General features: G+C 54.8%; 3 protein-coding genes across 5 annotated transcripts; 2 read left to right on the forward strand and 1 right to left on the reverse strand.

Annotated features, from left to right (window-relative positions):
• Positions 1-541: 541 nt before the first annotated feature.
• CKM354_000676700 lies at positions 542-8282 on the forward strand (the record flags this gene model as incomplete). Of its 3 annotated transcripts, XM_044802095.1 has the most annotated exons (4): positions 542-1295; positions 1403-6049; positions 6421-6446; positions 6678-8282. In XM_044802095.1, 4 exons carry the CDS (start codon positions 542-544, stop codon positions 8280-8282), a joined length of 7032 nt encoding a protein of 2343 aa, XP_044658030.1. The 3 variants fall into 3 exon arrangements, with proteins under 3 accessions (XP_044658030.1, XP_044658031.1, XP_044658032.1); XM_044802096.1 differs by lacking the exons at positions 6421-6446; positions 6678-8282 and having other exon boundaries at positions 1403-6084; XM_044802097.1 differs by lacking the exons at positions 542-1295; positions 1403-6049 and having other exon boundaries at positions 6348-6446.
• Positions 8283-8968: 686 nt separating this feature from the next.
• On the forward strand, positions 8969-10993 carry CKM354_000676800 (uncharacterized protein; the record flags this gene model as incomplete). Its single annotated transcript, XM_044802098.1, has 3 exons — positions 8969-9211; positions 9333-9662; positions 9719-10993. 3 exons carry the CDS (start codon positions 8969-8971, stop codon positions 10991-10993), a joined length of 1848 nt encoding a protein of 615 aa, XP_044658033.1.
• Positions 10994-11564: 571 nt separating this feature from the next.
• On the reverse strand, positions 11565-13397 carry CKM354_000676900 (uncharacterized protein; the record flags this gene model as incomplete). Its single annotated transcript, XM_044802099.1, has 1 exon — positions 11565-13397. One exon carries the CDS (start codon positions 13395-13397, stop codon positions 11565-11567), a length of 1833 nt encoding a protein of 610 aa, XP_044658034.1.
• Between the last annotated feature and the right edge of the window lie 297 nt (positions 13398-13694).

The raw sequence follows: 13694 nt of genomic DNA on the forward strand, positions 1-13694 counted from the left end.
GCCACGCGGAAGAAAGGGAGCTGCCTGATGAGGCATATGGATGATAGCATGCAGTCAAAATAGAGCGAGTCTGCAATCGAAAAGATCCGACTAGCCAAGCCGCGCCAGCTTACGGCAGAGAGCACGGCCGTTCCCTCTGAGAACATGAGTCTCGCTTCCATCTTCGGCCGTCGCTCATCGTCTCTTCACCAACGCGCCTCATCAGCGTCTTTGCCTCTTTTCTTCTCCTTACCTCGCGGGATCTGGATCGCCGACCGGCGTCGGTCTGGGCATAGCCTTTCTGCCCATCTGCGACCCCATTCTCTGCGCGTTACTCGTCTGCGAGCTCATCCGCTATTGTTGCCACGATTGGCCGCGCCGCTCCTTACCTCCAACCTGCAATCCCAGACTAGCCGGCCCTCTCTTTCCCTCCAAGTGACCACGTCACAGGTTTGCACGCTTTGCTCTTGAAACGGCAGACATCGACTCATGTGTCGCTTCATCGACAAGCCGTCAAAGCGTAATGGCCGATGAGCTTGGCTCATCGACGCAGCCTGCTGCCATGGATTCTACGCCCGCCTCGAGGGCTCACACAGCCTCGAGAGATGGCACACCCGCCGCCTCATTCCAAGCGATCAATTCCCGGGCCGCCTCAGAGAATGCACGCAATGCAACTCCAGCAGCCACCGGCCAACAACGCGGGAGCTCGTCTGACCTGACACCGCCGAGAGGCGATGCGGCTGTGGGACCAAAGGCTGCACAAACAGCACAAACTTCCACCTCTGCATCTCAGCCTTCGAAACTGTCTTCACAAGTCGATGGTTTGGATGGCGCGATGGCCGAAGCATCCTATGGCACGCGTTCGCGCAATCGAACCAGCACGCGACCCAACTACGCCGAAGACCAAGACATGGACTTAGAATTCACATCCGCCGCCACGACGGGGAAGAAGAAAGGCCTCGATGCGTCTGCTGCAACTACGCAGGGAACCTCCGAGACCAAGCGCGGCCCTGACGCCACGTCTTTCCAAGCCGTCAACAGCAACGCGACGAGTGCCAAAGATTCGAACGCGTCGACGCCCACTGCAGCAGGCACGACCAAAAAGCGAAAAGCTGCTGGAAATGCGGCCGCCGCGCTCTCAGGGAACGGTGCATCTGCCACGCCTCCTCCAGGAGCGGCGCGAAAGCCGGCCGTTCCGACAGGCTCATCGACTCTAGCACGCGAAACCAACATCATGTCATTCTCCAAGCATCGCAGTTGCCTCAACAAAAAGGGCGAGCTGGTTGCAGATGACGGGACGAAGCTGTCTGTCAACGGTAAGCTACTTTCCACTCTCCTGATCTGGCTACAGCCCTCGCGAATCGAGGTTGCAGCCTACCCCGCTCCACAATTCCGTTTGTTCCTGAGGCTGACTTTTCGCCAGATCACGTGTATCTTGTTTGTGAGCCGCCTGGCGATCCCTACTACCTGTGTCGCATAATGGAATTCCTCCATGTCGAAAGCGATAACAAGAACTCACCTGTGGACTCGTTGCGTGTGAATTGGTATTACCGACCACGAGATGTGCAACGATTCAGCAGCGATACTCGTCTTGTCTACGGCACCATGCATTCCGACATGTGTCCGCTCACATCTCTGCGCGGAAAATGCACGATCAAGCATCGCTCCGAGATCGAAGACCTGGACGCCTATCGGAAGGAACGCGATAGCTTCTACTTTGTGCAAGTCTTCGACCGCTTCATTCGTCGGTCCTACGAATGTATCCCAGTCAAGCAGATCGTCAACGTGCCCGACAAGGTCAAGAAAGCACTTGACGAGCGATGGAAGTTCGTCGTCGTCGAAATAGGTCGTGTCAAAGAATTGACAAGCGCGGCCAAGTCTTGCAAGCGCTGTGCACGATATTGTGCATCCACTGATTCCGTGGACTGCGCAATCTGCAAGAACTCTTACCACATGAATTGTGTGCAGCCTCCACTTCCCAAAAAGCCTTCACGTGGTTTCGCTTGGGCTTGTGGTCCTTGCAGCCGCGCTTCAGAACGAGAACAGGAAGCACGCAACACTCCAAATGCCAGTGGTCATGTAACGGAAGCCGAGGAGGAGGATGCTGCGCCGGAGGAGGAGGCTCCAGGCTTCTCGAGCAATACGACTCGCGCACCAAGTCCAGATGTGGATGACATGGTCATAGACGACCACCCTGCTACTCAGGCCGAGATTGCGCTCGCAAAGATGTGGCCCATGCGCTATCTTGGTATTCACGCTCGGGTAGAAGATGCACTGCAGTACGACGATCGGGCGATATACCCTCGAGCCAGCTCGCGCCTCGGTCCACGACACCAGGCCAATGTCAACGTATGGCACGGACGTCCGGTCGAGCTTGTGAAGCCAGCAGAAATTAAAAAGCGTTACATGAAGGCCGGAGCCCAGAAGAAGGAAACGAAGCTGACGAAAGAGTCTTTGGCGGCAATCGAAGCAGATAAGGAAGAGAAAGCTAAACGCCCAAAGTGGGTACAGGACGAACCTCCCGGATACGTCGCTCGGGGCGAAGACTACGATCCGAAAGATCCCAAGTGCACCGCAACGCCAATCTTCGTGATGCCTCCGCTCGACAAGCCTCCGAAGCAAGCGGACATGAGCGAACCGGATCCAGTGAAACGAAACGAGAAATTTGTTGAGGCTTACTTGCAGCGGGCAAAGCCTCTTGCCAGAGGCATCGGAGTGCCACCGTTTGGTACGAATTTCCTGGACCGGGCCATGAAGGTGCTTATCGACAACAAGTACAACACAGACGCTGCGCTGAAGGCGTTGCAAAAGACGGATCGGGTCAAGGATCTCCACGAGCCCGTGCTGAGCAAACAGGATCTGTTCAAATTCGAGGAAGGAGTTGCCAAATATGGTTCGGAACACCGGCTCATCCGTCTCCATATGAAGACGAATCTGCCGCATGCTGATATCGTACGTTTCTACTATCTCTGGAAGAAGACACCGAAAGGTAGAGAAATTTGGGGCAACTATGGAGGACGCAAGAAGAAGAAGGCGGAACCTGCCGGGGACGCTGGCAGCAAGCTTCAAGCAGAGTTGGCTCATGATGTGGATGACTCTGCATTCGACAACGACAAGGCCATACGCAAGAATCGTGGCTTCCAGTGCAAGTACTGCAGCACAACCCATTCGCGGCAATGGAGACGCGCGCCTGGGGTGTCTCCCGGACAAATGGTCACAGTGGAGCGGATCGAGAAAGGGCAGAAGACTGAAAAGAAGGAACGCTACGTGCTTGCTCTCTGCCTTCGATGTGCGAACCTGTGGCGAAAGTACGCAATCAAGTGGGAGGAGATCGACGAAGTCTCGAAAAAGATTGCGCAAAGCGGTGGGCGGGCATTCAAAAAGAAAATCGACGAGGAGCTGCTGCGTGAGCTGATCGCTGCCAACGAAGCTCCGCCGGATCCGGATGTCGCCAACCCGTCGTCTTTCGAGAGCGGCGAGCCTCCTAAGAAGAAATCCAAGACAGGCAAAGCAGCAGCAGTCCCATTGACTGAGCATGTGGAGAAGCCTGCTCCACCGCCGCCCCCGCCGAAGGAACCAACACCGCCGCCGCCACCCATCATTCCGGCTCAGCCGACTTGGAAAGTGCTTCCTTGCGCGGTCTGCAAAGGTTTTGAAGATACGATTGCTTGTGCTCATTGCAAGCTGACTGTGCACCGACGCTGTTTCGGAGTCGGCGAGCACGATGGAATCAGACCGAATGGTGAGGTGAATTGGATCTGTGAGCAGTGTCAGAACGATCGCAACCCGCTCGTGTCAACAGACTATTGTTGCTGTTTGTGCTTGACAGAAGAAACAATGGTGGATCTGGTCGAACCGCCCAGGGTTTCGCACAAGAAAAAGACAGACCGGGAGCGAGAAAAAGAGCGGCTGGAGAAGGAGCTTGCCGATGGCATGCGCAACGAGTACCGCAATCGACAACTTGCAGCCCATCGCCCACCAATGCCTCGCGAGCCGCTGAAGCGCACAACTGGCAACAACTGGGTGCACGTGTCGTGTTCTCTTTGGGCGAACGAGATTCGGTACAGCAACGCAGAGAAGCTGGAAATTGCGGAGGGCTTCCAACTGATCCCGCAAGCACGCTTTGAAGCCATTTGCAAACTGTGCAAGAATCGGGACGTTGCCAACAAATTTCGCGACAACGCAGGCGCCTGCATCAATTGCAGCCAATGCCAGGCCGCCTTTCATGCATCTTGTGCATTCGAGGCTCACTATACGTTCGGATTCGATGTCCAACCCGTCAAGGGCTCGCGCAAAGATCAGGTCACGACTGTCACACTGGGCAATGAAACTGGTTCGGTGACTCCCGTCGTACTCTGCAAGGAGCACACGTTCAAAGGCGTCCTTCACCCAATCGATGAGTACTACGAAGACGTTGGCAAGACTGCTCTGCAAATATATGCCGAGGCGTATAAGCAGGCCGACCTCACCTTGACCGGCACATCGCGCAAAGCTGCTGAGGCGCAACTTACTAAGGATAAGAAGGGCCAACAAACAGCACTCTCCCAGGGCACAAATCGTAGGGAATCTGGCGCGCATGGAATAGCAGCTGCTGTTCGTCGAGGCGCGAGGACATCTATCGCCGCTGACACGAAGCCTGAACCTACAGACGGTGTCGTGGATATAAGCATGGTCCCGGAGGAGGAGCAACGACGATGTGTCAAATGCGACGTCGATGTGACACCAAAATGGCATCCAGTCGCAAAAGGAGCTGGAGAAGAGGCGATCAAGACAACAGAACACGACAGGCCTTCCGAGCAGCCCAAAATCCCTGAAAAGCTCAACATCCGCTTCATGGCGCCAGGCGCGAATGGGCGGGCATGGGAGGGCATGCCAGAACGCTTCAACGGCGGCCTAGGTGCCGATCGTGAACATGGGGAAAGTGACGGGCCGGCGCCCGCTGTGCAAGATCCAAACGCACCACCCACGATCACACACAACGGCGAAGCTCGATCTGCTATTGGCGAACCCATCAGAGTCGATCACAATGATCCGGCGACTCATGCTCATGGTCTGCCGCAAGGTTATGTTCCACCTGCTGCTCGTCCTTCCCCATCGCTAGAGGAACGCCAGAAGCCCGAGGAACAGGTTCCAACAGAATTCCTGTGCCACAAATGTTTCCTCAAGAGCAAGCTCGAGACCTCGCCGCCGCCTGAAGACGGGGACAAACGGGCATCATCACTTCCCAGAGGAAGCAAGCGTCCGACGCCGGCGCCGATCCCATCCATCGAGGAGCAGTTCCGTGCCATCGACAACCCGCCTCAGCCAACCCCAATACCACCGGCTGCACCTCCACCACTGAATGGGTTGCCTGGCCACGGGCCTCCAGGACAATACGGGCCTCATCATCATGGTGGACCGCCTCATCACGTCTACCCACAGCAGTTCCATCAGCCAAATGGCTATCACCAGCCACCTCCCGCACCTCCAATGGGATTCCATGACCGGCAGAACAGCTACGGCAATTATGGTTACCATGCGCCCCGGCCAGCCCCAATCCCGCCAGCTCCTCACTACGGACCCTCATTCGCGCAAAGTCAGCCTCCGCGCCCTCCACCATTGAACGGTTTTGGTCCGCCGGGACAAGCTCCGAACGGCGGCATGCGATCGCCTCATCCCGGTCAGCCATCTCCCGGTTACCCTCCGCCTTCTCAGCATCACCAGATGCCGGGAATGTCTCGTGATGGGCCATACCCGGGACAACTCCCTTCGTTGGGGCCTCCAGTGCATTCCAGTCCCCATGCTTTGTTCGGGAGACCTGGTTCGCAGCCACAGAACGTACCTCAGCCGCAGCACCCTCCGCCAGCTCAGCCTCAAAACCCCATGAATTCACCTGCACCACCTCAACCGCAGATGCAGCAACAGGTGCAGCAGGGGCCGCCTACACCTTCCGTACCGCAAGCACAACAGTCCACCGAGCAGCAGAGCCAAACTCAGCAGCAGGCCACCACAAGTCCGCGACTAGAAGGCGGAGAGGCGGCAAGGCCCACAACACCCCGGGGCGGGCAAGTCAATGGAACGACTGGAGCGAGTGCGAGTCCCAATTTAGCGAATCTCTTGCATTGATATGATGTCTGAACAGGTTGAGGTGTGTTTAGTTTGTTGGAGGCTATGTGGACCTCGGTATTTGTGGGAGGACGGATCTGAGCAGTGTGTAGGCTCTTGTTTTGATACCCCATGTAGCAATTTTGACGGTCGCTCAAGGCAGAGTGACCAATTTAATGGAATATTCTAAACTCGTAAAGAGGTTCTAGTGATCTCTAGTGCTGGTGTTATTGGTGGTGATTGTGCTGGTAGTGGAGGTGGAAGTTAGCTTTCGGAGGTTGTGGATGCCTGAGGCTCCTTCCAAAGGGTCACAACTCGATGAAGAAACCTTTTGTTCTGACACAACCGCTTCATCAGGACTTCTGCCGCCGACGATGGGGAAGGTAAGTGGATGCGTTCCCAGTTCATACGCCGTCCAGCACGACGGGCACGAGTGCAGCATGGCTGCAGAGCAATGGCGAGCGCTCTCTGTAGCATCTGCAAAGATGCCTCGCAACGCTGCCGTCCTTGCATCAGCTCTCAGCTCTGTCGCGCGCGTGCTTGACGGCAGCGCGTGCACCGTGTGCTGTCGCTTCCACTGACGGACGCTGCTTGCTAACACGGATGGTATCTAGGCCTATTCGCCGGAGCAGCGCGAGCAGGTGCGCCAGCTTCTCGAGTCCGGTCGCGACGAGGAGTCGATCGAGAAAGAGACTGGCGTCAGCGACCGCACCATTCGGCGATGGAAGCTGGAGCTCGAGCGGACGGGCAGAATAGGCAAACCCCCGGAGTCGCGCACCGGCAGACATCGAGTACTGTCGGCCGAGATCGAGCAGGCTCTCGTCGACCATGTAAAACAGAATCCCGAGCTCTCGGTGGATGATATGCTATGGTGGTTGTACGATAAGCACAAGATTGTGGTGGGGACGAGGACTATCCGTCGCGTGTTCGAGCGTAAGGGCGACAAGGTGAAGATCAAAGGCAGCAAGAAGAAGGGTGATGCGAATGACGACGACGAGGAAGACGACGGAGATGGTGAGGGCCCGACGACTTCCAACAACAACGCGAATACCATGTCGCCCATGCACCCCAACGGACATTACCAAAGCCCGTACGCGCCCATGGTGCCACAGAACGCAGAGCAGCAGCTCGCTCAGGCTTTGCAACAGCAGACTCAACAGCAGACGCCAGTCCAGCGGCAATCTTCGTTCAGCGCGCCCATGGCCGGCAACAATAATGACGACGTAGAGGACGATGAAGAAACGCTGCAGCTCCAACTCCAGCAGATCGAGCTTCAGAAGCGCGAGCTCGAGGTGAAGCTGAAGCTGCGACGTATACAAAGTGGTAAGAACACTCCTGCGTCCGCTGCTCGCAAAGGCAGCACGCCGAACTCTGGCACGAGTTCGTTGTACAATCCGAATCTCGTGGTGCCCACGCCTCCGAAGCGCGACTCGCGAAGCAAGAAGAAGATTGAAGAGTCAAAGCGTCGCACTGCGGAGCGGCAAGAGCGCATGCTTCGGGACTTGGAGCGGCGATCGCGTCGGCGCGATCATCTCACGGCGGAATGGGTATCATCGAAGGACATCTGGCCTCTCCGGGCTCAAGGTCTTCTCGCCGATCTCATGCACCAATACGGCTGCTACGCGTTCGCGCAGAATCAAGTCGATGTCTTCGAGTCCATGTATCGGGAGCTCTACAAACTGGTCGACCTCAGCAAAGGAGACTGGCTGCCACAAATCCATGACGATCTGCTGCGAGAGAGGATGAAGCGCAAGATGGGACAATTGCGGACCAAGATGCAGAAGACGGGTGAGATCATATCCCGTGCAGATGGCTATGGGGGTTTCACGAAGAGCGACAGCTACACGGGCGAGCAAGCTGGCGCTGCCGAAGGCGATGAATCGGAGTTCCTTGGAGATGCCACCGACTTTGGCCAGCAAGCGCAATCGGAGCAAAAGTACGTTGACGGATATCAAGCGGCTGATCAGAATAACGGATTTGGTGCACATCAACAGACGGTGCAGCAAAGTTTCGACCCTCAACAGGTGCAGCAGCAGGGAGGCGCGGTACCGGAGGCGCAGATGCAGGATCAGATTCAGTATGAGCCGGTGCAAGATCATGGAATGCAGCACATTTCATACACTCACAACATGATGGGCAACCAGGGTCCACAGTATCCCGGCATGCACATGGAGGGAATGATGCCTTACGGCAACATCAATGGCGGTATGGGGATGTAGACTGAGCATTGCCGCAGGAGGCTGCTGCTCCGGAAAGCTGGGACGTCCAAAAGCCAGCGGAGATGCTACGACTTTTGATCAATTTCTTGAATGCGAGCGGGCGCTATGGGAGGCGGTGGAGTTGAGGTTACGGGCTCGGCGTTTGATGACTGCGCACTGCTTGCGAATGATACCACTGTAGCTTATGGGGAGGGAGGGAGACGTCTGGAGTCAAAAGCATTATTTCGCGAGCAGGAATCAGAATGGAGCGCATGCATTGCTGTGTCTAACTTAGTCCCATGTCTTTTGGACCGCTCGTACGGTGCTGACTTCACCCCGCTATTCGACCACAGCCTCAGTCCATGTCTCAGATGGCGCTTAGTAGTGACAAACAAGCATCTCTTCACGGTCTGACCGACACGCCGTCCGCTGGGACTGGCAAAGTTGATCGGCAGCTGTGGTGGCCGCAGTGCTTCTCTGGCTTGTTCGTCCATAGAGCTGTGCTTGACGTGCGACGCGTGGCCTCGGTGCAGCGTGCCGCCATCCCACTCAGCCCCTCCACCACCACCAAACGACAGTCTAAGCCCAAGCCACACCGATCTAGAACACCGCACACCAACGAGTGAGGGAGAAAGTTTGGCGCGACCTCACTATTTGTGCTGTTGCACGCCGCGTCTGATCAGCATGATCGCAACATCGTCGCCAACATGGAGTCCTCGTCCGCAACGGAAACGAAGCACGACCCGCTCGCTCTGCCCTCGCCAGAGAAGCTGAGAGAGATCGAACGGCAGCAGAATGAAAGAGCTGCAGAGATCCGTGCCAGACGCAGGCGTGCGATGGTCGACGAGAGGACCAATGCCGCCGAGATCATTCAGCGGAATTTTCGGGGCCACCAGGCCCGCAGAGCCATGAAAGGATATGCACTGGATCCCAGCACCCGATGGCTTGAGGTATGAAGATCTCGTGTCGCATTGAGCAGAAGTGCGTGCAGTCATCTTTTGCTGCTGTCGCTCTACACCCGCAACCAGTCAGTCGCAATCGCACGACGCGCTGACCTCATTGAATCGGTAGGCGCTCAAAGATGGTATGCCATCGTCCTCGTTATGGTCGCGAACTGCCCGTGTCGAGGAAGCTAATCCCGTGACAGCCGAATACAGCAGGCTTACGAGACCAGTCTCAAATGTGCAACGCTTTAATGAATCGCCTACAGCGGCGGATCGGGTGAAGAAGAGGTGGGCGCAGGCGAGTGCCGCTGCGAGGCACGCGGGGAGTGATAATACCAGTGATGAGGACGATGATGGCCATGCGAGTCAGGCGGAACTGAGAGACAAGAGGCGAAAACAGAAGCAGGAACGGGAAAAGTACGCCAAAGTCATGGGGTTGGAATATTTTCTGGAAATGGTATGTGAGGGTAGGATGTGGCCGGAGAATAGATGTGACTGATGATATGACTACAGGTCGATCAGAAACATCGTTACGGCAGTAATCTGCGCAGATATCACAAGGAGTGGATGACGCGCGACACGAAAGAAAACTTCTTCTACTGGCTGGATTATGGCGAAGGCAAATCCGTCGACCTTCCAGATCGGCCACGAGAGCGGCTGGACCGAGAACAAGTCAGGTACTTGAGCCGTGAGGAACGGAAAAGGTATCTCGTCAACATCGACAAGCAAGGTCGCTTCGTCTGGAACAAGGACGGGAAGCCCATCACCACCTCTCTGGATTTCAAAGACAGCATCGACGGGATTGTGCATTCGAGTAATGATACACCAACCTGGCGAGAAGTAACGACAGGCGTAAAACCAGAGCCAAGGCGATACGATTCTTCCGACGATTCCTCTTCAATAGCGTCGGACATCAGCACCGGCTCGCACGAGGATTCTTCAAAATATGCGAATGAGGAGTTTCATGACGCCAAAGGCTTGAATAAACTTAATCACATCAGCGTCGACACTCTGATGAACCACCTTCTACGCAAGACCACGAAGAAGAATACGTGGATCTTCGTCGCGGACACTTCATTCCGATTATACGTGGGCATCAAGCAATCTGGCGCATTTCAACACTCTTCGTTCCTCAAAGGCGCACGCGTCGCAGCCGCAGGACTCATCAAAATCAAACGAGGTCAGATCCGGAAACTCTCGCCCCTGTCCGGCCACTACGCCCCTCCTGTTCGCAACTTCCGCGAGTTTCTGAAGAATCTCAAAGAGGAAGGCGCGGATCTTTCTCATCTCAACGTTTCGCGCAGCTATGCTGTCATTTTGGGCCTTGAGGGCTATTTGACAGTGAAGCAACGAGCTAAAAATGTCAAGCAGGGCGCGAAAGATATGATTGATCCCGAGGAGAAGAGACGTCGATTAGAGGCGGAGAAGGATAAGAGTCAGTCTGCGCAGAGGGAGCGGGAAGTGCTGGCGATGGAGCAGAATCAACAGAGAAGTCGGAGTATGTCGCAGAGGTTTATCAAGAAGATGGGTTTGGCGAAGTGGGGTGATAATGAGGGGATGGGTGCTCTCGCTGAGACCGAATCGGCGAAGGGTGAGACGACCTCTCCAGCGCGGAACGGTGATTCGATGGGAGGTGCCAATTCTCTTTCTGCTGCGAGTGGGCCAGCTCTAGGGAGCGGAAGTCCAGTCCCTGCGGCCATGGGAAAGAGTGCTACGATTGCGAGTGGGACTCCAGCTGCGGACGCGAGGAAGAGAGATCGGATGAAGGAGAAGCTGCTGGGAAGTTAGAAGCTTTCTTCCACTTCTTGGTGTTGCCTTTCATGTTGACGATGAATGGAACGGACGAGATGGCGTGGTGTTTTGAGATTCCCCCTTTTTTGAACTTCGATCGGAAACTTTAGAAAATGAAATTGATCTTTTCAAATGTTTTGGACATATGCGTCTCGTCGATCGTGTTTTGGGTACATCTGCTTACTTGAAACAATTCTGGAGAATGTATTAACGGCAGAGAATATGCAAAAATCGCACTCTGCTGGTGCGCTACGGCTTCACGAGATGATTCGACATGATTGTGATGCTTGGAATGATTGCGAAGTCGAATCTTCGAAGCTGAAAATGGCCTATCCTCATCGTCGCCGGCTGTCCCACGACTTTCTTTCCAAGTAACCCTAACGTCTTGGCGTTCAGATAGGGTTGTTGAAGTGAGTGATTGGACAGCCTCTCATGGAAATTATGATAGTCTACGATAGGACAACATGAAATGTCAGATCTTTCGAGTGGAGCAATGCAGTCACATTCGCAATAGAGTCACATCCACTTGATGAAGAATATGATGAACAAGCAAGTAAGTGAGTTTCCCTCATCTCAATCGGAAAATTACCTCTTCTCCTCCACTACCATTTTTCAATGCTTCGCCTGCCATGAGACCATGAGCATATGCTACACCAACGACTTCGTAATCTTCGGGAAACTTTTCAGAGGGTCTTAGAATGACGGGAAATGTTCCTCCATAAAGAATTGCTACCACATCACCTGTACTGACGCTCTTGGGCCCGAGACCTATGTGCCCAATCTCTGTCGAGAAGAAATTCCGATGATAGCAGGCGTTGATCATGGAGCGGTAGTATTGTACTGCGAGAGGGTCGGCGTCGGTATCCCAGGGGAATTTGCGGTTTGTTGTGAGGTAGGAGAGGAAGTGTTGGAGGCCGATGATGCTTTTCTGGGGATCGGAGGCAGCCCTGGTGCCGTCGAGATGGACGCCGGCGTGAAGGGTGGTTGCGGCGGCTATATCTGTGTCGATGTCGGTGGTTGTGGGATCAAATTGTGTAGAGGGAGATGACTCGTGCGCGATGGACAGACTGGATGATATGAATGTGATGAAGTCGTAGAGACTGCTTTCTTGTCGGAGGGAGGAAACGACTTGAGAGACTGGGCCAGGGAGAAGAAGCCCGCTTACGATAAGGACGCCGTTGGCTTTGCCAGTGTTGTGCAGTCGGAGTGATCTTCCGTCATCAGCGGATGTTCCGAGTGGACTTAGTGGATTGGGGTCGTGAGCTTTGTTGATGGGCTTGTTGAAGCGCGGGACCCAAGATGGGAGTTCATCAATATGTCCGGACCTGTATCCAGCCAGCCCGAGGCCGGCTAGACTTTTGTCAGACGTGATGGCAGCCAGAGCAGCACGTTCGTATACCTCGGGGTACGAGACGGAATAATCCGGCGTCAACATCGACGGTACAGTACCCGATAATTTGTCGTGTATGCCCAGCGTGCCAAAGACGTAGTCGCGGGCATCCGTAGCGTTGAAGAAACGCATCGATTCCAAGATGTGGATTGACTTGACTCTGATATCTGGATCGAGAGAGTATATTCGATCTACCCCGGCCCATCTCAACATGAATTCCAGTCTGGCAAAATTGACATATGGAGAGGTTGAAAACCACCTCTCAGTCCGAAAGTTCAGCGAGAACCAGGCAATCGCACGTAGGATGTTGATGAAAGGGATTCGAGCTTCCCCATATATACAAACATTTTGCGGTGCCAGTGCGACTTCTTGCACGACCCAGAGGCGCGAGAACCATTCGCACGAGAACAAATCTAGCAGTGCTTGGCGGTCGAGGGAGAGTTCACTTCCGGTCGAAGTATGCTTCCAATTGTTATGAGCGTCGAAGAGCATTTCCGATAGCTTCCGATATTGGTCAGTACTCCTGGCCAGATCTGCCACAATCGTATCTACATTCGCCACCAGCGAAGCCGCTTCATGCTTCTCGACGCTGAGAAATATCAGATTGCACTTTGACATCGAATAAATGCGACTCATCAATGCCACCTGCTGACTACGCTCCGCGCTGTCCTTTTGGTTGATACATATTGCATCGATCCACAGGGTCCTCGGTCTGTCTGGTAGACGTGCACGGAACAGGACTTTCTGAGCGCTAACGGGAATGTCTAGGATCATGTCATCGATGTAGACTTGGCCAGTCAAGCTTGCGTTGCCCCAGACATAAGAAGTTGTCTCATAGTCCAGCGGAGACTCGCCTGCTAGAGGAACCGGTCGGAGAGCGCATCGAAGAGATTGTCTGCCGCTTCCAGACGCGAGAATGAGTACCCGGATTTCGTGCGCTGGCGCAGTGAGCGGCTGATAATGATACTTGTGCACGGGTTTCAAGACCTTGTCCAGCAATCGCCGTGCCATGAGGGTCCAATGCACCCGGTATTTGTCCTTACAAGTGCTGCGGCTGCGATGGGGGAGATGGTGGCATCGTGGGTCCTATACGCACTGTTACCTGCGATGGTGCACCCACGTTTGCTTACAGGTCGACAGCTCCGACGCCACATTCCTGTAGCTACTTCCTAGTCGAGGAGTGGCTTCGGAGAGCACAGATCCGGTTAGCTTGCAGCTGGGGATAGAGAAAACCCCAGATTTGATTGAGATTGGAGTCTGTCGAGCATCAGATTCTCTACAATGTTTGCAGAAATGTGGTTCCCTCGA

Source organism: Cercospora kikuchii (assembly GCF_019650295.1).
Source record: "Cercospora kikuchii DNA, contig_00004, whole genome shotgun sequence".
Lineage (NCBI taxonomy): Eukaryota > Fungi > Ascomycota > Dothideomycetes > Mycosphaerellales > Mycosphaerellaceae > Cercospora > Cercospora kikuchii.